This window comes from Centruroides sculpturatus, unplaced genomic scaffold, assembly GCF_000671375.1.
Source record: "Centruroides sculpturatus isolate CEXI.00-Female unplaced genomic scaffold, Cexi_2.0 scaffold721, whole genome shotgun sequence".
NCBI classification, from domain to species: domain Eukaryota; kingdom Metazoa; phylum Arthropoda; class Arachnida; order Scorpiones; family Buthidae; genus Centruroides; species Centruroides sculpturatus.
In genome coordinates, this window is record NW_019385006.1 from 369683 (window position 1) to 396001 (window position 26319).

General features: G+C 31.6%; 2 protein-coding genes across 2 annotated transcripts in view; one reads left to right on the forward strand and one right to left on the reverse strand.

Annotated features, from left to right (window-relative positions):
* Window positions 1-5089: 5089 nt before the first annotated feature.
* Window positions 5090-13544, forward strand: LOC111633299 (lactosylceramide 4-alpha-galactosyltransferase-like). Its single transcript, XM_023377837.1, has 4 exons — window positions 5090-5141; window positions 7360-7370; window positions 12068-12182; window positions 12252-13544. The coding sequence occupies exons 1-4, from the start codon at window positions 5090-5092 to the stop codon at window positions 13076-13078; spliced, it is 1005 nt and encodes a 334-aa protein (XP_023233605.1). The 3' UTR covers window positions 13079-13544.
* A 909-nt stretch (window positions 13545-14453) lies between these two features.
* The window catches only part of LOC111633300 (alpha-1,4-N-acetylglucosaminyltransferase-like), a 26308-nt gene continuing 14442 nt past the window's right edge, over window positions 14454-26319 (reverse strand). The window contains exons 2-3 of the mRNA XM_023377838.1: window positions 15447-15538; window positions 14454-15361 (exon numbers count right to left, since the gene is read on the reverse strand). Coding sequence (XP_023233606.1) covers window positions 14478-15361; window positions 15447-15538 — 976 coding nt within the window. The 3' untranslated portion in view covers window positions 14454-14477. The remainder of the gene's footprint in view (window positions 15362-15446; window positions 15539-26319) is intronic.

A 26319-nucleotide genomic window follows, 5' to 3' on the forward strand; every position in this document is an offset into this window, starting at 1 on the left:
GTGTATATACAAATAGCTGAATATATGACTGAAGTATAATTAATAAGTGACATTTGTAATTTTTGTACTAGGCATATTTTTTCGCCGTAGAAGTATCCAAAACTAATTTTTGTTTCTTTGGTTAATATTATCTTAAAATATACAAATAAACTAAGATATTGGTAAATGATGTGGGCAATTGCTATTGTTACATTATCACTTCCGAATAAATCCAGGTGATTTGAACAAATGTAAACAGACTGAGATTTCGGAAGGTATAACATCAAGTGTAAAAATACATTATACGTGATAATGACGCTTAAAACTACAATTTGATGTAATTTTAAGAAGAAAGATAATTTAATTTCATTTTGATGTTGGCATTTATAAATGTTTTGTATTCCGAATAGCCTCAAAAAATTAATTGTCGGAGAAAGAATTTCACAAGAACACATTTCTGGGATTTTTTCTCTTAAACTCGGCTCCATATCTGTGAATGACTCTGGAAAATAAATTGAAAAATGATTTAATAATAGAAAATTATTAATTCATGTAGAAATTTCAAAACTTTCATAAAATTTAATAACATTAAATTTTATATAACTAATGCAATGTATTGTAATGTAAAAAATGCATATGTGTACCGAGATTACAAAAAACATTGTATAGGAATAGAGAAAGCGCTGTTTGGCCACTTGATAATGTAATTTTGTACTAAACAAATTCTACGTATCGGTAAATGTGTAAAATATAAGTGCAAAAATCTTACTAGTGTCACTGAGATTTGATATGAAGAGAGGCTTACTGTATACTGTATGTACTGTATGCATAGTCGTCATAATAATTATACAATGAATTGAAAATAGAATAATATTCATCAATAAGCTTAGAATTATCGACAAATATTATGTAGACAAATGAAATTTCATCCACTAAGTAATATAATTTCTTAATAATAAAATTTTAAGTTATTGTTTGTATATCAGTTGCATTAATATAAATCTATATATATAATCCAGACGAGTTGATAATGATAATAACAATAATAATAAGCGCAGAGCCCAAACGGTTAGGAGTTGAAAGTTGAAATTTGATACACAGTTAGGGTACGTTACGAGAACGCACACTAAGAAGGAATTTTTCGAAATTCCTTCCCACGGGGGAGAGAGACAGGATTAAGGCTTAACACTTCCATCAACAATGGAAGTGTTAAGTAACAATGGAAGTTTTAAGTAACAATGAAAGTGTCAACAATGGAAGTATTACGTAACAATGGAATTGTTAAGAGAAAGCGACGTGCAAGACGCAGATGCAGTTTTTTCCGTTTTTGCGNGTACGTGATGGAATGCATAACTTTTTTTGTTTCAACAACGTCTCATCCAGCACAGTGGTTGTAAACTCTGAAATATATTTTACGTAGTAATCAAAATATAACTTGACATACGTATAAATAATTTATATTCAAATTACATCATTTCTATGACCAAGGGCGGCGTAAGACATGGACGACGTGTGCCACCGCCTATGCCTCGCGGTCCGAAGGTTTATGCATTACTTAAAAGCCGCGAACGCGACGAAAAAATTTTACTCGTCATAAAACGATAAATAGTTTTTCAAATTTTTATTCATAAAAATGCAGTTTCAACTGCTTTTTATTTTATAAAATCCGTCATCTTGCGCCACCAGAGGGCCTTTTAAACAATAGGTAGTCTGTTAGCGTTGGTTAGTAGTAGTCCAAATTCAATACGAACGTTTGTTTCTTGAAAATTTGATCACGATTTAAATACAGTATTTACTTTTAATATTACCGATATGTCATCGAAANAGTAGTAGTCCAAATTCAATACGAACGTTTGTTTCTTGAAAATTTGATCACGATTTAAATACAGTATTTACTTTTAATATTACCGATATGTCATCGTGGAGGAAACGTGTTGTATTATCATTAAAAGACAAATTAAGTATTTGTTTCAATTATCCGGTTTTTCCTTATCCGGACTACCTTCATCCCCAATTAGTCCGGATAATCGAGGTTCTACTGTATTTCAATTAATTCAATTAAGTCAGATAATCTGTTTTAGATTTCCTTATTATACAAAAATACGTGTTTGACAGTTTTAATTAAAATTGTTGTCTCTCACCTATTCTATATCTATAACAATTCTCAAGAAAAAATTTGAATAACATTACAAAAACTTCCACTGTTACTACTTAGAAATCCGCTTATTATTGTAATGATGATTTGCATAGTTTTTGGCTCGTTTCGCCTGTTCGACACTCACAAAGCCTTTATTTTTGCATTTCAATCCTGAGTTCAGTCAGGACGACAATATGACGACGAAATAATGAAAGACAAAACACTCTATCCAGTTAAATAATATAAATTAAATACACAATATAGAAATACCGGGTACCGGTCCTAGCTTTTTTAATAAAATTACAAATTACATTTAATGTTTCGAGAATATATGTAACCACGTAACGATACCTGCAAACACTTAAAAACAATAACAACAAATAAGAAAAATCGGACTTCAAAATAATCTGAATGAATTATAATTTATTAAATCGAGGTGCATAAATCGTCAAAGTATTTTCTACTTGTGTGCATATTACCAATTTAAAAAAGTTTTTTTTTTCGATAATTTATATCAAGAAGATTTTAATATCGTAGTATGTATAGGACATTATCTGCTGTTTGACAATATATATGTGAAATTTCTTTGTACACAACGTGTGACGAAACAGTTATCTTCTAAGTTATAATTACAGTGATTAAGGTGATTTACTTTACCCACAATGCTTTGGCTTTCTCGCTTCTTGTATACCTTTCACAGTAGAAAAAAAAGAGATTCCACTTTCCAGCATCTGAAAAGTTTATTTTTTGATAAATCAAATTATTAACCTAGAACTTATAATAAAAGACTTTTAATTGCGCGAATATTTCATAAAAATTTATTTTAAAAATATATTTGAAATCATTATACTTACTTGAAAAAAGGACGATTTCTCAAATACGAAATCCAAACATTGTAATCCACATTTCGGTCCATCAAGGTACTTTNTTCACGACATTCTTTATAACGCATAGCAAAGTATTTAAGGAACTTTGATAAGTCGTATCTATCTGGCCGAAAATTAAAAACATCCTCCGATAAACTATCAAATTGAACTTTTATTATAACTAAATTCAATACAAGTGTTGCTATGAGAAAAACTCCGATTCCATCATTAAGAAAGTAGTTGATGTTCACCATAAAATAGCAAAATCCGGCATTGTATATATTCGTAGATCCTATCATTTTGGGAAATAATACGAATAAATTCGTAATATTTGTGTATATACAAATAGCTGAATATATGACTGAAGTATAATTAATAAGTGACATTTGTAATTTTTGTACTAGGCATATTTTTTCGCCGTAGAAGTATCCAAAACAAATTTTTGTTTCTTTTGTTAATATTATCTTAAAATATACAAATAAAATAAGATATTGGTAAATGATGTGGACAATTGCTGTTGTTACATTATCATTTCCATATAAATCCAGATGATTTGAACAAATGTAAACAGACTGAGATTTCGGAAAGTATAACATTAAATGTAAAAATACATTGTACGTGAAAATGACGCTTAAAACTACAATTTGATGTAATTTTAAGAAGAAAGATAATTTAATTTCATTTTGATGTTGGCATTTATAAATGTTTTGTATTCCGAATAGCCTCAAAAAATTAATTGTCGGAGAAAGAATTTCACAAGAACACATTTCTGTGATTCTTTCTCTTAAACTCGGCTCCATATTAGTGAATGATTCTGGAAAATAAATTGAAAAATGATTTAATAATAAGAAATTATTAATTCATGTAGAAATTTCAAAACTTTCATAAAATTTAATAACATTAAATTTTATATAACTAATGCAATGTATTGTAATGTAAAAAATGCATATGTGTACCGAGATTACAAAAAACATTGTATAGGAATAGAGAAAGCGCTGTTTGGCCACTTGATAATGTAATTTTGTACTAAACAAATTCTACGTATCGGTAAATGTGTAAAATATAAGTGCAAAAATCTTACTAGTGTCACTGAGATTTGATATGAAGAGAGGCTTACTGTATACTGTATGTACTGTATGCATAGTCGTCATAATAATTATACAATGAATTGAAAATAGAATAATATTCATCAATAAGCTTAGAATTATCGACAAATATTATGTAGACAAATGAAATTTCATCCACTAAGTAATATAATTTCTTAATAATAAAATTTTAAGTTATTGTTTGTATATCAGTTGCATTAATATAAATCTATATATATAATCCAGACGAGTTGATAATGATAATAACAATAATAATAAGCGCAGAGCCCAAACGGTTAGGAGTTGAAAGTTGAAATTTGATACACAGTTAGGGTACGTTACGAGAACGCACACTAAGAAGGAATTTTTCGAAATTCCTTCCCACGGGGGAGAGAGACAGGATTAAGGCTTAACACTTCCATCAACAATGGAAGTGTTAAGTAACAATGGAAGTTTTAAGTAACAATGAAAGTGTCAACAATGGAAGTATTACGTAACAATGGAATTGTTAAGAGAAAGCGACGTGCAAGACGCAGATGCAGTTTTTTCGTTTTTGCGGGAAATCGAACATATTTTAGACACATCTAAAAATTCTCTAATCAGTCCGGAAACAGAGGGACCCAAGTCTTGCATTCTATGAAAACTGGTAAGGTTGACTATAACGTAATAATGTTAATCTTCCCTATCGTTACTTTTGCCCGAGCAACGCCGGGCCTACCTGCTAGTAAATAAATAAAATATTTATAAATAAAAACTAATAGACTTATTATTATATTAAATAATAGATGTAAAATTTAAAAAGAAAATCAAATCATTCAATTAAAAAGAATTCGTCGTATTATTTATTAACTTTGAACACTACACGTAAACACAAAATACTTACTTATTTTTATTATATCACATGGTGAACTGTAATTTAAAAATAAACTATTTTTTAAAAAGTTTGAGACGTATTTCTTTACGTAAATGCACTAAGAAGTAAAAAATAAATTTTTCTCGGTTTTCTCACTATTATTGGTATTATGCGACCAAAAATAAAGGCGTGGGTTTCTCATAGAAAACCCGTAAAAAAACGTATAAAATGTGTAATTATAAATATTTATAACCACGTGAGCTCTACGTTTTCATTTATGGTCGTAAAATTCAAGAATACTGTGCAATGAGAACAAAATTGCAGCCTAAATAACAAGCATAAAGCAGACAGATGGAAACGGCTGTGTATCTGCTTTTCCTTCCATAATCTCGACAATGGAATGAGATAGAACAGAAATGCAAAGCTTAGGGCCCAGGCCTCGATTAACTTCACAGTATAGCGTCGATTATCCGAAACGTCAATTATTCGAAAGAATTCCAGTTGGCAAATTTAAATTTCACTAGTGTTGTGGCGCTACAATTTTTGGCTATGTCTTGGGCTACTCAAATATTTTACGTTTTTGATACTAAATTAACTTCTGAAGTATAATTTTTTTGTTTTTATAATTTTTAATATATTTATTTTGTTTGTACAAAATAAAAAAATAATTTTTAACGATACAATAGTCTTCGTTAGGCTTAACATCTACGAAAATTCAACGCGAAGCGACACGCAACGTTGAAAAATTTCAAAATGGGACATATTAATATATTTTTTCGTACGTAATCGGTTATCCGAAATAGCGATTTTTTCCCCCGAACAACCCGTCCCCAATTGATTCGGATAATCTACGCTCTACTGTATTCAAATTTCTGGCCCACATCGGGTTCGAATACTTAAAATGTTAGTTTCGTGACTGAAAAATCTTTATAAAGATAAAACACTTAAATTTGTAACTTACCAATAAGATTCTGGTTTACAATTAATCTGAAACCACTCTATTATATATTCTGTATGATATTTATCCGCTCAAGTAGAGTTTCGTAATACGAATGATTTGACTCTGTCAATATTCAACTGTGCAGCAATGCAAAATCGATAAAATACCTTCGCTAAACTTAACAAATAAACAAAATTTTCTAAAATATAACAATATTTTAGTAAATAAATAGACACGGAGAATAATAATTTATTTATAGAGAGAAGATTGTTCATTTATTTAATATTCAATTATCTTTGAAATTATTTATATTGTACAACAAGGCATGAAGCTAACTTTTATTATTTCTCGAATTCTTTTATAAACATTATTATAAACATATAAAAATTATATACTTATAATAAATATAGTCTTATATAACACAAATTTCTATTTTATATAATATTGAGGAATTCTGAAATTGAAAAATCAATCTACAGTGGGTGATCGGTTAACGAACATAATCCGTTGTAAGACTGTTCGTTATCCGAATCGTTTGTTAATCGATTATCGATTTACCACGGGTTTTTATGGGAATTTGATTAATTCGTTCTGGAGACCTGCAAAAATAAAAACAGAAATATATCTTTTCTTACTACGTTTATTCATATGTAATAATAAAAATACATATACACACGGTCTTGCATTTTTATTAGTCATGTTTTTTTCGATAGTCTCGCGAATACTATAAAAAATTCTTTCTGTCAGAAAAATAAAAGGCTGGAATTACAAGGGTGAGTTTCAAAGTTCGGAGGAATACTATTCGATCAGTATATACCGTGTTGAGCGTCGATGAAGACGTCTCCCGTGCTCCGAAAAGTTTCGAATTTGCCTGAAGTTTGCCTGAAGACAAGGGAAGATCAATCGGTATTCATTATTTTACGTCGCTTCTTCATGTGTTTGTTCTGTGAGGTGTTCGTTATCCGAACATGTGTTCGTCGTCCGAACATAAAAATCTTTCTCGAAAGTGTTCGTTAACTGAACTGTTCGTTAACCGATCACCCACTGTATTACGGAAAAGAGGATCTTTTAGTTAGGGTGTCTAAGTCCGCGTTCAGTAAAGCGGGGTGCTAAATTAGAAATCAAATTACTTAGGAGGTCGGAACTAAGAAGTAACCTAAGTATCCTTTAATGATGTGCCAAGTTGGGTCACTTAGTGCCTTTCTGAGGCCAGTTTCATTTTAAAATAGTGAAACTATCGGCATCCCATCAAAATCTGCCATTATATTTTTCATTTATCGTATTGTTTCCTTTCTAATAGAATCATTTTAATTTTTAAAGTGAAATACTCTAATTGAAATTAATTCCTGTTATGACTTAATGCGCATTAGGTATTCGTCTAAAGTAACCCATTGTTTAAATGCATTGTTGAATATTTTTATTGTTGGCGCCGTATTTTTGGAGGAAAAACTTCCGTTTTCTTGTTTTCGCCTGTTTTTTTTTTAATTTTGTGTAAAAAGTTTCGATAGAAGTAAGTAAACTATGATTTTTGATTTATAAGAAATCAAAATGGAACGACGAGCGATAGAATGTTTAATTCACACGTATTTAAAGTATTATATTTCAAATTTAATTTAACACATGAAATTGTTTTGAACTTTTAAACTCAATTCATTTACTAAATTATACAAAGCAAAAGTTATATTTCAGTTTAAATATAATAGATTTTCTTGAAATTAGTTAGATTATTATATGCTTTAGTTTATGCAGTAATAATAATACGTTAAGTTTAATGTAGTATACAAATGTTTGTATGTAATAAATTTATAATTTCAATTATTTTTAAACTATTTAATTATCGTTAAATAGATGTTTTTTAAATGTGAATTGGGACGAATGAAACTTCACAACTGATGCTGATCACGTGTAGGGTTGCGTTTTTTTTCCAACTCTCACTTGTCAGTGAAACTCTGACGCAGCCACCTTCCCTTGGTTAGTTCTGTGTTGCCATTCTTCTGGAAATAACGAAGGGCAAGCGAAGAGTTGCGTGTTTCTGTTTAATATATTATTATAAGAATGTACGAGAAGAAACAATACACGTAGAAATAACAGAAATAACAAGCAGTTATTTATTATGACGTTATAATGTTCTCAATTCTAGTAGTGTCTTGTGCCTGTACATCGTAGTTTCTCTGTTAACGATAGAATTACATTGGATGCAAACAGGAAATTCGTATATAGTTTATGGAGGAGGTCTTCTTCTTAAAGCTTTTCGTATTCGGTTTTCGTTTTTCATGTATTAATTCCGTTCTCAAGATTAACAAATGACGGACAGGCGGACATTGGGAATATATCGGTCGCAGTTTGAAAATTACAGCCAATAATAATGGTTATTTACAATTATAGACAGGAACTGTGTTTAAATAACTTACATTTAACTTATATTTACAGTATGCACATCCGCATTCATATTTAAAAATTTTTATTTATGGAACATTCAGACAAACATGAAATTTCATATTAATTTATTATGGCTTTTATACAAAATAGGCATTTGTAGAATGTGAAAATGCTCGACAAGTTTGTTAACGCAGTAAACGCCTCAGCCGCCATTGGAGAACACAATCTGAGTCTGGAATTTTAGTAATTTTCATGCGTGATCTGTCACCGATAGATCTTGGCCCAGTTCCTTATCAACCGACCGTCCCTGGTTTGTGCTTGGCCGAAACTACAATATGTATGATTGGAAAACTATTAAAAAATATATAAAATAATTTAAAATACAGTATATGCTTTTAGTTATATAATATAGCTTCACGGATACTAAGTTTGTATTTTTTATCCATCTAAGTTAGATGGTTAAAAATCCGGATTAAATCCGTAAATATGTTTCGTACATGGTTGTTTATGACTGGATTTATTACTGTATAAATACGTTTTTGGACTGGATTTTCTCAGTTTAAATGACAATTAGTAATTAGAAGGGTTGCGGCCGAAGTTTTCATCTGTAAAACGTGGACGTCGAACGTTTAGCGCCGCTTACAAGAACGGCGCTCGACGTTCGACGTTCACGTTTTAAAGATGAAAACTTTGGCCGCAATCTCGCTATTACATTAACTAGAAAATAAATGTTAAAAACATTAAAATATATTAGATAACGAGCTATTATTTATTGTGAGATTATCACAATGCAGGACTGAAATTTTTATAATATTGATATATGTTTTTAACCCCACATTAGTAATATTTTGCCCCTGTATGTAATACTTTTCCTCAATAGAGTTATGCGGATCACTTACTAACTGCTTCCAAGGAATGACTTGCGTAACTTTTTCGTAACTTATTTTATTTAAAAAATAACTTTTATTAGTCTTAGCTTTAAACGAAAACTCATAAGACTCCAATTGTCGAGAAATGCAAAACAATTCGGGGATTTTTCAGAATGTATGGATATTAGTGTGAGGGGGGGGCACGATTTTTTTAACCTCTTTGAAGCTTAATACCTCCTGTGCTTTTTGTCGAAAATTTCTGAAATTTTGCAGGGAGATTTGTACATTAGGCCCTTTGATGCGCTTAAATTTTGAGGGTTAAAGGTCGAAGGGGTGGGGAGATAAAGGGAGTCGTGTGTATCTCGGTAAGGTCGGACTTAATGGCGATTTTACTCGTTATTAGCATCTGCAATTTTTATAAAACCCATCGCTTTTTTTAAAATTAAGCTTTTTGGCATTTTATAATAATTAAAAATATAAACATTTTTAAGAATAAAATATCTTAACAGATGGCGCCAGACACGCAATTTTACGTGTTCTCAGGAAAGTCGAGCAACTCGTTGCTGTATTTGTTTTGTTGGTTGTCAGAAAACAAATTACTGGTTCCTTAGAGATTATTGTACAGCATTGTGCTATTGCAGTAATTGTTTCCTTTTACAATGCACAGTAAAATGTACGTACTGCAGCTAGTCGCTTGTCTCAGTGTTAACTTGGACGTACCCCCGATGGAGGAGAAGGATTAAATAAGGCAATGAACGCTTGGACAATCTCCGAAAAAACACTACCTCCTGGGTTGTCTTTCTACGAAAAGTTGGCGGTTAATGTTACCTATGGTTCCAAGATGGCGGCGCTTAAGTTAGGCTAGGTTAGGTTAGATTAACTATATTTTTAGTAGACGTTTCCTTTTTTTTTATTTTATTCAAGAACTAACGTGAATCAATAACTAGTGACGTTTGGCACGATGCGGCCTGCCGGCGGCTCCTCTCCAGGAGGAGTCCGTCTGGACCACGAACAGTCGGAAGCTCGGCCATCTTGGAACCATAGGTAACATTAACAAAATTGGCTGTTATTTAGTTGTTACATAGGTTAAGTAATTCCGAAAAAGTCCAGCCCACGACTGGTGATTAGTGATTTTATCCACTTGAACTCTGGTGAGCGAAACCCACGATGCGTATGATTTAAAATGGCTTCAGTATCCGTGGGTCGGAAAGTCTCGATAGAAAATTTTATATTAGAACAATTTACTTATTAAATTTTTAACATATTCTATAATTGAATTTCTCTTCTAATCGAAGTGTAAAAATAACGCTGTAAAATATTGTCATTTATAAATGTTATATAATAAAATAAAAATGATGTTCCGCTTTTCTGATATCTGTAATCTGCAATTTGCATTTTAAATCAATAAAATATTACTATTGGTCTAATTTACTTCATTATCTATTTAACATCTGTAACATAATAACAAAATTTTTCATAAATAATATATTGCGGAAATAATACGTTTATCATAATGATGTAAAATATTGTCATTTATAAATGTTATATAATAAAATAAAAATGATGTTCCGCTTTTCTGATATCTGATCTGCAATTTGCATTTTAAATCAATAAAATATTACTATTGGTCTAATTTACTTCATTATCTGTTTAACATCTGTAACATAATAACAAAATTTTTCATAAATAATATATTGCGGAAATAATACGTTTATCATAATGAGAGTGTTTTCTGTAACACGTTAACAAAGAGTTATTGAAATTAGTTCACGTATTGAAATATAGAGAAACAGCCGTGCAAGCGGCTGGTATTTGTAAATTAGAGCTTATAGTGGAAAATGTTAATTATATAAACTCATTTGTAAATATTGAAAATAGGATTTCAGATATTATTTTTAATGCCTTCGAAATGGTAAGTACTTTACAGTACATGCATACGGTGTCGTCTTAACGCATTGGCACGCTGGGCAATTGTTTATTGGTCTTAATTGTTTACTCAGTTTAGAATTTTGAGGGAGAGCCGAGTGAAACGGATAAAAAAGTTTTTAATGCGAATTTAATAAAATTCCCACCTTATGTAATCGTTTATTCATAAGCAGTGTAGAAATAATAGAAGACACGACACAACATATAACTTATATAAATAAAAAAATGAATTTTAATTAAGAAAAGACTTTTGAAAATTTTGTGGTGTTTATTTTCTTTCTTCTTTGAAAAGTGCCATAGTCACATGGCTCACCACAGAGTGCCTCAGGCTAATTTATGTACGGTCCAGAATTTAACACTAATTTTCTGATCACCACCAGTTGAGCCCTGTTCACTGCCTTGCCCAAGGATCTATAATGCTTTTAAAACAGCCCTTTATACATAACGTATACTAGAGCTTTATTTCAACTTTTTTCAAATATTCCAAATGAATTTCGCTATATTTTGATAATACCACGTATATGATTCACAAACAACAACAGCTAGAGAAATAAGAGAACAAGCAAGCAAATTCGATAAAAATTTAAAATTTACATGTGAAGAGAAATAAATTACCTTGATGTTACTATTGGTATTGCAAATGTTATTAACCTAAATACGGGTATGAATGTAGATGCATGCTGCAACGAAATAATCCAGTATAAAGGAATAACAGATGGTGAATGAATGTATCCACTGATGAGGCCAGTTAAAACTAGCGAAATGCATTTGGAATATTTGAAAAAAGTTTGAAATAAAGGTCTAGTATACGTTATTATTTGGTTTGTTTGCCTTGAAAAATTACTTGAAATCGGATATAAAGTATATAATATTATTCGTTAACAGTCTAGAGATACTCGTATTTTATTTTTAGATTTAACATTTTAAATAACTTAGATTCGCTTCTCTTTACTGAGCACTATAAAGAAACAAACAAATATAAACATAAGTTCTATGGGTTCAGGCAGCAGAAGTATAAATTTTTTCATTTCAGTCTAAAACGAAACGAAAATTAATTGTTGGATTTGGATTATGTTTCCTCTTACTTTTATTCTTTTATTGTTTCTCTGAAACATATAACGACGATGATAAAAAAATAGACGAAAATGGTAAGTTTCTTTCTTAAAATAGCATTAGTTAGAGTCGATAAGATTTTTATACGAATGTTTTTATTTCAGATGAAAAAAGCGAGAAATTAAATATCTTTTTTTTCGAAACATCTGGTGCTTCTTCTTTAAACATTCGTCAGATTTGCGCAGTTGAATCGACGGCACGACACAATCCTTCAGCAAATATCACTGTATTTATGTTTACTTCGCGTAACATCAAGAACGATTTACTTAATGTGCACATGAGAAGAATGTCATTTGAAGAAATTTTTGTAGGCACTCCATTAGAAGATTGGTACTTTAAAAAAGAGTGGAAAAAAAGCAAATACAAAACACATCACTTAAGCGATGCCGTCAGATACGCTGTAATTTGGAGATACGGAGGAATATATTTAGATTTAGACATCGTCATGTTAAAGCCTTTGCCTTTTACAACTAATTTTGTAGTGAAGTCGCGTAAGAACAGTTTATGCAATGGTATTTTTGGAATGCAGCGCCATCATTCTTTTTTGTATGACTGTATGAAAAATTTATCAGAGGAATATAAAAGCGATTGTTTTGTGTGTGTTGGTCCACGTTTCTTCACTAAACACTTTTTATCGTATTGCCGTAGTAAAAGTGTAGAATACGTTGAAGAAAAAGATAATTGCAATATTACGATTTTACAACCGATTACCGTTTTTCCAGTACCATACAGTAGCTGGAAATATTATTTTACGAGTTTTAAGACTATAAATGTTCTTCGTAGAATGAAAAACTCTTATATGATTCACGTCTGGAATAAATTCTCTTCTGGGAAAAAGTTATATATTGGTTCTGGAAGTAGCTATGAAATTGCAATAGCGCAGAATTGTCCTCATGCTTACTCTGAAGCAGTGAATAAAGGGGAATTTTAAATTTGTGAACAAAATAAATAACTGAAACACCGTTTTCTCAAACTTTTTGCTCGCCGACATGTTTGTTTGTAATGGTTCTGCGACATATTAAAAATTATTTATTGATTTACTTGTGAAAAAACTTATTGGTTATTTACTATTTACAATTTATTGTTATGTATGACAATAAAACTAAGAGTTTGAATAAACAAGGAAACATTTTCTCTCTCTTTTGTTTGACGATTCCAGAGCGTAACTTCTATGGCTCTGCACTATACTTTTAAATCCAAATCTCTTACTACTTGATGACTCTTCGGTTCCTCCTATTGGTGTTACTTCAAACAAACGTGGGACGTCTCTGTCATGCATTACGAACCTTGGGATATCTTTGAATCTGCTTAAAAATCTCCAAAGGATTACATTAAAAAAAATTTTTTATCTGGGTATTAATGGTGTTAAAGATGCCCAGTGTCTACTACACCCAGTTGTGAAGTAAAGAAGAATTGTTATAAAAAGTTTTAATTGGCATAAATTTTAGCTTTTGTTATTCTGAGTAACATTTTGAATAAAAATTATTCGTGTCCATGTAAATTTATTCTTATAAATATAAAATTAAAGGGAAAAACTGAAATAACTCCAAGAGAAACTCCTGTGAACTTTGACCTATCGACCTGGAAATTTCGCCAGCACCTCACCGATAAGAAAGGCTTAAGTTTTGAATTTGATCTTTTTAGACGTGAAATTTTTTTTTCTTTTTTTTACTTTTTCCTCTCTACGAGCGTCTGTAGTGCCAGATGAAGAGAAAAAGAAAATACAGGGCTTTTTTTTGGCGATTTTGCACTTTTTGATTGCTTCTATTTCGGCAACCTCTTTATAGAAAAATCTGAAATTTTGCACACTATCTAAGAAAACAATTGTCAAAACAAAAGAGATATTCACAATTACTGTAAGCTTTTCGTGGACGGAGAAATAAATCCCGAAAATCGTCAACACTGACTCTTGTACAATACGTATAATCAGACAGTGACTTTTTTACTTGGCGTGGAGTCACTGCCATTACTCTCGATTTTGTCTTCAAGATGTTTCGTGTATCGTGGATTCGTGAGTTTTATTTGGAATAGAGTTAGATTTAACGAACATTTTACTCGTTATTTGTTGAAAAATCGCTCCTTTCTCCGAAATAACATATATCTTTTTTAAAATAATAATTAATAATAAGTTATTAATGATTTTAACTAAGCGATTAAAACCTTCTTTTCAACGTTTTTAACCGAAATTTAAAAATAAATATATTTTAGCATTCTTTAACAGTTACAAACTTTAAGAAAATTATCAGAAAATGTTTGTATTTCCTACCACATATATTGTATTTAAAAATTTTATAAGTAGACTAATTATAAATTCTTTTATACAGAATAAATTATAAAATACCATTTCTTCTGGCTTGTGCGTAAACGTGAGGGCAATTTTTAGCCATAACTTCTTCATAAGCACTTCCCGATCCCGGGTGAAGTTTTTCATTACGATTGAACTTTCCCCAGACGTGTATTAAGTAACTGTCATTAATTTTTCGAAGAACATCATTGGCAGAAGATTTGGAAAAATAATCTTTCCAATCGTTAAAAAATACAGGAAATGCCGCGAATTGATTCAATACAGTAACACCGCAATCATTCTTCTTCTGTACAACATTTACATTTCTTCCAGAACAAAACGATAAAAACACATGAGTAAACAGAGGTGGGCCACCACACACAAAGCAATGACTTTTGTATATTTTTGCAAAAGCTCTCATACAGTTATATGTTATAGGATGATAATACTGCATTCCAAAAATTCCATTAGCAATTCTTTCTTCGGTTTCTTTAATTACAAAATTTTTTAAAGCAGGAAATGGCTTTAACATAACGATGTCCAGATCGGAATATATTCCACCGAATTTCCATAATAGAGCGTATCTAGCAGCATCACTAAAATGGATGATTTTAAACTTACTCTTCTTCCATTTTCCTTGATTATACCATTCCAATAAAGGAGTTCCCTCTAAAACATTTTCCATTGAAGTTCCGGTTATTTCTATATTTGAAAATTGGCGAGTCAAATTGAAGTTATCGTTCACTTTGTTAGGAGTAAACATTAATAATTTTACTGAAAATGAAGGATTATGTCGAGCAGTTGATTCAATGGCACATGCTTGACGATTGTTCAACGTGTAAGCGCCGGAAGTTTCGACGAAAAAAATATTATCACGTGATGTTATTGTGTGATAAAAAGTGCGATAAAGCTTAAGATTAACGGTGTTATCTTTAAAAAAAAGTTTGGAAATTAATTCTTTAGAATAAAGTCTTTTATTTTATATAAATAATAAATTTTATTGGATATTCCTTACCGTAATAAAATGCTGGATACTCATCAAGGATATATATTTTCAAAATAAGTAGTATAAAAATTACAAAAGGTACTAGCAATAAAATACTCAGTTTTCTTTTCTTTTTTATCTGAAAAATATTATAAAAGAATAATGGTTATGTGTATTTAAAGAAAAATTATTAAAAGAAATTAAAGCTTTAATATCTAAATATATATAACTCAAAGGTGACTGACTGACATAGTGATCTATCAATGCACAGCCCAAACCACTGGACGGATCGGGCTGAAATTTGGCATGCAGGTAGATGTTATGACGTAGGCATCCGCTAAGAAAGGATTTTGATCAATTCTACCCCCAAGGGGATAAAATAGGGGATGAAAGTTTGTATGAAACTTTGTCAATTTTAAACCGATCGGGCTGAGACTTTGCATGCATAAAGCTACTATGACGTAGGCATCCCCTAAGAAAGGATTTTGATAAATTCCACCCCTAAGGGGATAAAATAGGGGATGAAAGTTTGTATAAATCTTCTTAGATTTTCGACTGATTGAACTGAAATTAAAGATTGGAGCTACTATGATGAAGACGTCCGCTTAAATAGGATTTTGATAAATTCAACCCCCACGGGGATAAAATAAGGGATGATGGAGGATGTAAATGTATTAGTTTGAACCTATCAGTACCTAATGGAACGAATAAATTAAGACGAACAAAATAATTTTTAGTTCTAAATGTTGACAATAGATGGCGTTAGTAGTATTTTAACGCGAGCGAAGCCGCGGGCAAAAGCTAGTTATTTATATAATTATACTAATGTATCCGCCTATCATCGACTTCCGCCTTCCAACCCTGCCATTTCGCTTTCGTTCATCTGGCAGTATCATAAGCAAAACAATAACGTAACCATTTTCGAATGAAACGAACTATGTCATTGGCCTGCTTATTCAGCTGTACTTAAAGCCACTTTACTGAACAGCTGTCCAGTGGTAAGCCGCACAAACAACAAATCAGAATTCACTAAATTCGACGTCCAGAAATGTGTAGCCGTACAGACTTAGGCCACCTTCTCTGGGAAGTCCAGGCTTGAGTACGAGTGACGATCATTGGAGGTTTTACATGGGTAGTATTTTCTAGATATATGGGATTATCTTTTTTATCACTTGTACACGTTGTAGTCTTGCCCTATCAGGATGATTAGCCTTATTGCTCTAAAAGAAATAAGGCTGACTACCTTACCGCTCTTCTACTATCTTATTTTATTCTTCATCATTATTATTATCGGAAGCAAAACTAAAAATAGTATTGAACTTCTCTTTGGGAAACCGTAATATTAATGTATTATATTCTTATTATGTAATGTTCTGTTTATAATTGTCATGTTCGTATTCTGAAAAGGAAAAATAAATTTTATCAGTGGATTTTTTGAATAACCGAAGAAACCTTACAAGCACGTAGAATCCGGCTTTCAGCGGATTTAATACATACACTGAAACTGGTAATTAAAGGTTGTTTAGTGGTTTTTTTATTCGATCATTGGTGAAAGGTAATTAAAGAAATAATAAGAGATTATACAAATTTTAAAGTTCTCGAAACAAATCCGGAATTATCTGAAAAATAAAGATGTATTAGAATATATCAAGGCTCATTTGTAAATCTGAAAACTCGTATTGAAAGTATTTTAATAAATAAGTTTTCTTTCCTAACTCTTACTTGACTGGAATACAGGGTAGCCTAAAATACAGGTAAACGTAACAGAAGAAAGAATTCACTGTCTCTTGTCTCTCAAAACTAACAAGTGATATGTAATGTTATTATATTTGTTATATACATTACAATATATAAGCAAACAATTGTTTTTGAGGACCTTGTTTTAGACTACCCTAAAACAGTTATTCTTAATCAGTGTGCCATAATTTCTCCCAAGGATCTACAAATTTCAAAAAGCATTTTTTAAAATACTAATAGTTTTTCTACATTTTAATATTACTGTATTTGTATTTTTAATATGAAATATGAAAAATTATAGATCTCGTTTACACTTTTAAGAACATTTTTGATGCCCGTCTGGTGTATTAATATGACACCGAAATTTGTGTGCTCCTACCTTAGAAAAATTAAAAACACTAAAATTTCATTTATTTGATATAAGATAGTAAATACATATTCTATTATTTCGATGTTTGAATATTATTTTTAATAGTCAGTGAGGTTCTTGAGGAGAATTTCGAATTCAGAATAATTGTTTTAAATATATAACTTTTGCTTAAATCTACGAGAAGTTTGAATACTTTTCTACCAAATTGGCCTACAAGAGAACGAGTAAATAAAACCACAAAACACTGATCACGGATTCGTCCTCACCAATGCATCCAGTTTTCCATAGAAAGTCGAGGGAATTTTCTATGGTAAATTAACCCCTATTCAGTTCTACGGATCTTATTTTGGTGTTAGACACATAAAGAAAACCTGGAAAACTCCGCATTTGTTACGTTGCCGTATCGCATAAAACAAATCCAAAATTTTCGGAAAAAAAGTAGAGAGAAAATGTTATCTCTCACTATTTATCGTATGCTTCTGGTTAACCGGATGACATGTCATTAAACATGTGAGATTAATGACTAATCAATAAGGAATAGTAATTAATTAATTTTTCTATTATTTCTGTTATAATTTTGTGTAAAAAAATTTTAGATATTTCACATTATTTTACTTCGCTTCATTAATTTTTTATATAAAAATTTAATGCAGAAAAAATTATTTATTTAAATAAAGAAATAATAAATTTAGTAGAACTTACATGTAATAAATTACTTGGTAAAATGTTTAAAATAGCAAAACGTTCTTTTATGTTTAAAACCATTTTTCATTTTTCATAATTTTCCATTTACTTAACGATAACTAAAATAAAAAATTAAAAAAAATTTTAATAAACTTTATTAAATATAAAATGAAATTAAATTTTTAATTATTAAGCTTATATGAAGAAGATATATAATATAAATCAACTTGTTTAACTCCATTAGAAAATCCTTAGTATGAACGGCTCATATATTCCTTTCCTTAATTTGTTTGGCACTCTGCCTGAGAGCATAAAGAGCATGGAGAAAACTTGCTCGTGGTTCTTCCAGATGCACAATGAGGGAGTCCGGATGTGGGCTTGACACAGATAAAACAAACTTTCCTTGTATTATTCTCCGTATCTGATTCCGGGACCTGAAATCCAGGTAATCTAGACTGGGCAGCACATTACATCTGCCAAGGGGAGAGTGAATCCTAGGAGAACTTTATGGGAAACTATTGATATTATAAACTAAAATCTTTCTGCATTGAACAATGGTAAACCACGCTGCTTGTTCAAGAACGTTAACTTCTGGTTAATTTTCACACTGATTCACACGGATGAAACTAACTTTTTGGTGATCGGCATGACTCTATTGTTAAAGGAAAAGTATGACGTGCAAGGCACAAGGCAAGCCATTACTAATCTGAAGTGTAGAGCATATATTTTAAATTAAATACATTAAAAATAGGATTAAAATTGCAGCCCGGCATTGTGACAATGTCACAATAAATAATTGTGTTCGTACTATAAATAAATTATGTATAGCCTATATGGGTAATTTAAACGAATTTCTTTCGAACGATTTGAAATATTATAAACAAAGCATACTTACTTTTAAAATAAATCTTCATTATGACGCGTACTAAGCGAACAACAATAAAAAATGTGAAAGGTGTTCACGGCAACTGATAAAGAAAAATTAAATGATAAAGCATTATCGTATTGCTAGCCAACGTTAGATTAAACTTTTTATTATTATTCCTCTAAAATCATTACTTTTATTTGTCAGAATCAACAAATTTAGGCCAAATTCTCAAAAAAGAAGATGCATCATTTCTCGCTGTTATTTATTTTTTCATAAACCCTCCAGTAGTTGAACAGGTTCCATTAGACTCCTTTTTAAATCACCCGCCAAAAGCATAGTGGATAAAACACTAAGTGTTTAGAGGTTTATAAAAAAAATCCAGCAAAAGTTGGTTAACTTTTCCAGCAACATTTAAAACTGTATGTGTGGCGCCATCTGTTGTAAATATTTTATTATTAAACATTTTATTTCATTATAACCGACCCTACCAGAGATAAGACACACAACCCTATTTATCTCCCCACCTCGTCGATTTCTGACCACCAAAATTTAATTATAAGCGATGCATTAATTTTTTCATAACTTAACCATAAATTAAATGATTCCTACAAATAAAAGTTATTAGATAAACGATACATAAAAAATAATCTAATCTAACGTTTTCAGTTTTTTGAATGCAATGAACTTTGATATATCTTAACACAACCTAGTGATAATGTTTTGCTGTGTAGAGGTTTGTAGTGTAATTTGTTTTGAAAATTCAAATTCTTCATAACTTTTCACTAATATTATTTTAATTACTAGTTCCAACTTTACTTTCGTAAATCATAATAATAAATAGTGAAAAAGTTTTCGAATTTAACAAATATTTTAATGAATGAGCATTAAGAGAGACGTTTAACAATCATCATGATTATCAGACAATACGGATTGTTTATGCAGCTTGCAATTGGTTTAAAATGTCGAATGGATACTTTTAATCGCTTAATTAAAATCGCAAATAATTTATTATAAAAAAAGAAAAATGTCAGTTAATTTCTAAACAAATTGTAAATACAAATAACGAGAAAATATTCGTCAAATCTGACACCATTCGAGATAATCCTTCTAAATATCTCATCCAATAACCTTTTAATTCCAAAATTTAAAAGAATCCACGCTTCATTTACAGAAATAACCGTATCAACTATGAAAATTTTTAGTTTATCCAGTCCTGAGAAATAATGAAATTTAACCTCCCCACAGAAGAAGAATTTTGTGAGAAGAATTCTTGCATTTTTGAGCTATTAGCATGCCAAATCTTTGAGGAAAAATAAAAACCAATGGGCCTAAATTTGATCAGTTAGCATAATTTCCTTATGTTATATTTATAACATAACAGTCACATTTTCTGTATTCTAATATCCATTGTCAGCTCCAAATATGAATTTAAGAATATTTATACAATCACACATAAACTTTGACATTTTTAGATGCGAGACTATAAGATGGGAAAGGATACAATTTTGTCAATACGAGGACATAACTCTGCCCTCTAACGTCAAAACCCGGTACTAAATAGTGAGGATTGCAAGTGACAACAAAGAAATTTCGCCTTGTTACTTTTCACTTGCTATCCTCGCTCCTTGTATTTAAAAATCCTTTAACTGAATAATAACACTTCAGAAAGTAAAAAGATTTTTATAGATAAGCTAATTTATGCGTATAGACCACTGTTTCCTCCACTCTTCTATGCATTATCTATCTACCAGATTTTCATACTCGATTGTCCCAGTATTACGTGAATAAGTTCTTTTTCAAGCAAGAATATAATAATCCTACGTGTTTGCTCAGAAATGCGCTTCATTACGGTGTGTATGAACGAAATGGACAATAGGTAAACAGAACAATTTCAAAATATAAAAATTTTAAAAAATAAAATATCATAGCAGATAATGCCACACGCAGTTTCAAATATTTGCCAGGAAAATTAAGTAACTCTTTGTTGGATTTTCTTATTATGAGCGCAGTTCGAACAAAGAAACATTCGAGTCGGATTTCTAGAAATGAAAAAGACCCCGTTGAGAGAAAATAGTACATCGGCCGAAATACTTGGATAACGTAGAAATCTACGAATCCTTCGGGAGAGGAACGGCTTTTAACTTCTCAGGTGACAGGCTGTAGGGGGGGCTTAAGCTNTAATTCCAAAATTTAAAAGAATCCACGCTTCATTTACAGAAATAACCGTATCAACTATGAAAATTTTTAGTTTATCCAGTCCTGAGAAATAATGAAATTTAACCTCCCCACAGAAGAAGAATTTTGTGAGAAGAATTCTTGCATTTTTGAGCTATTAGCATGCCAAATCTTTGAGGAAAAATAAAAACCAATGGGCCTAAATTTGATCAGTTAGCATAATTTCCTTATGTTATATTTATAACATAACAGTCACATTTTCTGTATTCTAATATCCATTGTCAGCTCCAAATATGAATTTAAGAATATTTATACAATCACACATAAACTTTGACATTTTTAGATGCGAGACTATAAGATGGGAAAGGATACAATTTTGTCAATACGAGGACATAACTCTGCCCTCTAACGTCAAAACCCGGTACTAAATAGTGAGGATTGCAAGTGACAACAAAGAAATTTCGCCTTGTTACTTTTCACTTGCTATCCTCGCTCCTTGTATTTAAAAATCCTTTAACTGAATAATAACACTTCAGAAAGTAAAAAGATTTTTATAGATAAGCTAATTTATGCGTATAGACCACTGTTTCCTCCACTCTTCTATGCATTATCTATCTACCAGATTTTCATACTCGATTGTCCCAGTATTACGTGAATAAGTTCTTTTTCAAGCAAGAATATAATAATCCTACGTGTTTGCTCAGAAATGCGCTTCATTACGGTGTGTATGAACGAAATGGACAATAGGTAAACAGAACAATTTCAAAATATAAAAATTTTAAAAAATAAAATATCATAGCAGATAATGCCACACGCAGTTTCAAATATTTGCCGGGAAAATTAAGTAACTCTTTGTTGGATTTTCTTATTATGAGCGCAGTTCGAACAAAGAAACATTCGGGTCGGATTTCTAGAAATGAAAAAGACCCCGTTGAGAGAAAATAGTACATCGGCCGAAATACTTGGATAACGTAGAAATCTACGAATCCTTCGGGAGAGGAACGGCTTTTAACTTCTCAGGTGACAGGCTGTAGGGGGGGGGGGCTTAAGCTGGCTTAATTCAATGCATCGTTCCTGACACCTGAAACTTTGCGCGTCCGGTCTGTAGTTATAACACAAAACTTTGTTATTCCATTCATGTTCTGTCATCAGTCAAACCTGTAGAAATCAATTGCAAACAAAATGACGAATGGAGAAAATGCAATTATAGTTTAATAGAAAAAAGTAAGTGGCCACGCTATGCAAATAGTGATGTTTATCAATTTACTCACATTCTTTTATCGCAATTAAAGTTATAGGTACAATATACATCGTTTGAATGTTTATTAAAAAGCATTGAAAGCGAAAACCAATGGTATATTTATGAATAACAATTGCTCGTAACAATGAACCTACGTAACAATTGCTCGTAACAATGAACCTATGAACAATCGGCGTTTGTTTTCTTTTGTTGTAATGCTGTGTTGTTTTCTTTCATATTAATACAATCGAACGAGAGGGTGAGACTAATATGGCTCCTCGACAAAATAATCGAAAGCATGCTAATTCCAAAAATCCTAAACGGAAAGTTCCGCAATTAGCTAAGAAATTAAAGAAAAAACGAAATGGTACCAAAAAAGAAGAGAAAGAAACCTACCTAAAGATGGCCGTCAAAGACAGAAAACGAGACTATGGACAGAAGAAAGCAAAGGCCCATCTAGATTCAGAAATGGTTTTATCCAGCCGTGAAATAAGTGATTTCGATCGGATTAAATTGTTATTTAAAGACAACGGCGTTGAAAACAAACAGTACAAGTATATAAATCTAAATAAGATACTTGAGTATAAATATCTGTTAACTCTGATGTTTCTGAGAATCGTATTCGACACTGAAGACGATTAATTCATTCGGAACCCAAGAATTATTGTAAAATTTTTCAAAATTATCAGATAAAATTTTTTTCGAATTAATAAAGTAAAGCAATTGTAATTATTTTCTCTTTGTTGTTCTGTCACCTGCTTTAAGTGTCTTTCTTCGCTCAATCTTTCCGTAATGGGCGCAATTACAGCCATTAATTAACCTTAATATACGTTTTAAAACAGTATTTTACATATTTAAATTGTGTACAAACACAGATTCTATTGTTATTACACGTTTGCAGAGGTAAATCATGTGATAAGAAACATGACGCTATTGCTATATTACATAATGTCTTCGATACTCAATTCAATTCAATTCAATTCTTTTATTAAACACCCTGTAGGTGCATTCTCAGTACCGTTTAATACATAGCTGAGAGATATATGCACATTATTTATCAAAATATATTTCGCAGATGAAGAAACCGCTTAACATATTGTAAGTAAACAAAAGACGGCGGANCCTGTTCGAATGATCAGAATAGAGCAATTGTTTGTCTCGTTCGCCTACTGTGATTAGTTAATAACTCTTCCGGAGTAATGACATCATTAATCTACAGCTGCACCTGCGAAAAATTCGGCTGGAAGCTCGAAAATCATTAATCTACAGCTGCGGAAAATTCGGCTGGTGTCAGGTGATGACGACATCCGGTATATCGGGTTACCCATGATCATTTTCGTTCCTTGTACTATTTTATATGTTCGCTCTCTTTCTCTCTGTACTGATACTGCGGAATAAACACGTGTAATACATGAGGTTTTTGGAATGTTGCATTGTTTTTAAATTTACAATGAGGACCATAACAGAAAGCAAGGGAATAATTTGGTTTTCGGGAAAAATAAAAAGGAGATAATGGCTATATACAAATTTCTATATACAAAACGCTCGTGGTTTGAGAACCAAGAAGGAGAGTTATGCTGGATCAATATGACATTGTATGTTTAACAGAAACTTGACTACACCAGTAGCGTGCCGTCATTGGAAGCGGTGGAAGCGCCGCTTCCCTTGTATTTTCTAAAAATTATAAAAAAATCTTGAAATTTTGCACACTACCTAAGAAAATAATTTTCCTTCGAACGAGACGAGATATTCGAAATTACCATAGNTTACCGATATGTCATCGAAAAGAAAACATGTTGTATTATCATTAAATGACAAATTAAAGTATTCGTTTCGATTATCCGGATTTTTCCTTATCCGGACTACCTTCATCCCCAATTAGTCCGGATAATCGAGGTTCTACTGTAGTTAATAACTCTTCCGGAGTAATGACATCATTAATCTACTCCTGCTCGATAGAGCATCCGGTCCAGTGATGACGACATCCGGTATATCAGGCTACCCATGATCATTTTGGTTCCTTGTACTATTTTATATGTTCGCGCTCTCTCTCTCTCTGTACTGATACTGCGGAATAAACACGTGTAATACATGAGGTTTTTGGAAAGTTACATAGTTTTTAAATTTACAATGAGGATGATAACAGAGAGCAATGGAATAATTTGGTTTTCGGGAAAAATGAAAAGAAGATAATGGCTATATACAAATTTCTATATACAAAACGCTCGTGGTTTGAGAACCCAAAAGGAGAGTTTTGCTTATAATATTTTGCTGGATCAATGTGACATTGTATGTTTAACAGAAAGTTGACTACACCAGTGGCGTGCCGTCATTGGAAGCGGTGGAAGCGCCGCTTCCCTTGTATTTTCTAAAAATTATACAGAATCTTGAAATTTTGCACACTACCTAAGAAAATAATTTTCCTTCGAACGAGACGAGATATTCGAAATTACCATAGATGTTTGGCGGAAAAATCGACCCCCGAAAATCGGAGACTCTAATTCCTGTATATGCTGTCAGTTAGTGACTTTTTTAGTAGCCGTCAGGATCACTATCGTGACTCCTAATATAAGACACTAGATTATTGGATCAAATTTCATCCGTTATTATTAAATACAGAACGTCCTCAATATATGTCATACTTAATCGTGAACGAAATGGTGTACATGAAATATCAATTTCTCGCCGAAATTATATATTATGGGATATTGCCGACCAACTAGAAACAATTTATGTGCAAGTGTCATAACAAGGTGACGACCGGATGTTTGAGCGATAAGACTTCAGTCTACCGCTCTGACATCAAATGCGGGCTGTTGCAAGTGTGATTAAATATAAGATAAGCACGAAGATCTTTAATGAGTTAGCAATACTGAAATACGAGCGCAGACGATTTCTAAATTTAACAGAAAAATTCATCACTAAACGATTATTGGTGCTAATGTCTGAAATTCCATTTAATCGATGCAAGATGTGTGATCACCAGACCCCTTCGGCCGCCAATTTAAAATCTTTTAATCTTTAAAATTGGCGTTTCCACTTCCCGGGACGAGGACCCAGGGGTTGGATTTGNGTCTGAAATTCCATTTAATCGATGCAAGATGTGTGATTACCAGAGCCCCTTCGGCCGCCAATTTAAAATCTTTTAATCTTTAAAATTGGCGTTTCCACTTCCCGGGACGAGGACCCAGGGGTTGGATTTGTGGGATGCGAGTGTTCAGGTTATTTTATTGTGTCGAATTACGCAGAACGTCGCTTGACGTGTAAGTGCGTGAGTGCGAGAATTCGAGAATTCGAGTAAAGGTTAAACGGTGTATATCTTCGTATACTGTGATGTTATGTCCGTGCGTGTGTGTGCATGTGTGGGATTAGTGTTTCTCAAACGGGATTCCGGGATCCCGGGGTTCCGGTTGTTTTTTTAACCGGGAAATATCCCGGGAAATTTTTCTTATCCCGGGAAATCCCGCGAATTTCTTAAAAATTCACTTTTTTTCTTATTTTGTGTTAAGGTTAAGAAATTTTGCAAATAAAACGAATAATTATCTCATTCACTGTCAGAATACATTTGTATTTATTAATTTTAAACCTACCTATTAGTTTTTTTTTTAATTTTTTCTCGTTATGGCATGCCACAAATGGTCGATAATCAATACATAGCTTATTTGTGCCAGGACTCTGAAAATTCTTTACCTGTCAGAACCTGTAATATATGGTATAATTGTGCTTACGCTGTCTTAATTTTTAACCATGCCCAGTAGCTTCAATAAATGCATAACGCCAGATTGTGCAAATTGGGCAAAGATACAAACGAGTATAAAGTCTGCAAGTA

Excerpts from the sequence above, each read along its gene's own strand:
- LOC111633299 (XM_023377837.1), top strand. The coding sequence starts at position 5,090 with ATGCGACCAAAAATAAAGGCGTGGGTTTCTCATAGAAAACCCGTAAAA. Across the intron at positions 12,183-12,251 it reads TAAAAAAATAGACGAAAATG|ATGAAAAAAGCGAGAAATTA; the intron begins GTAAGTTTCTTT and ends TTTTTATTTCAG.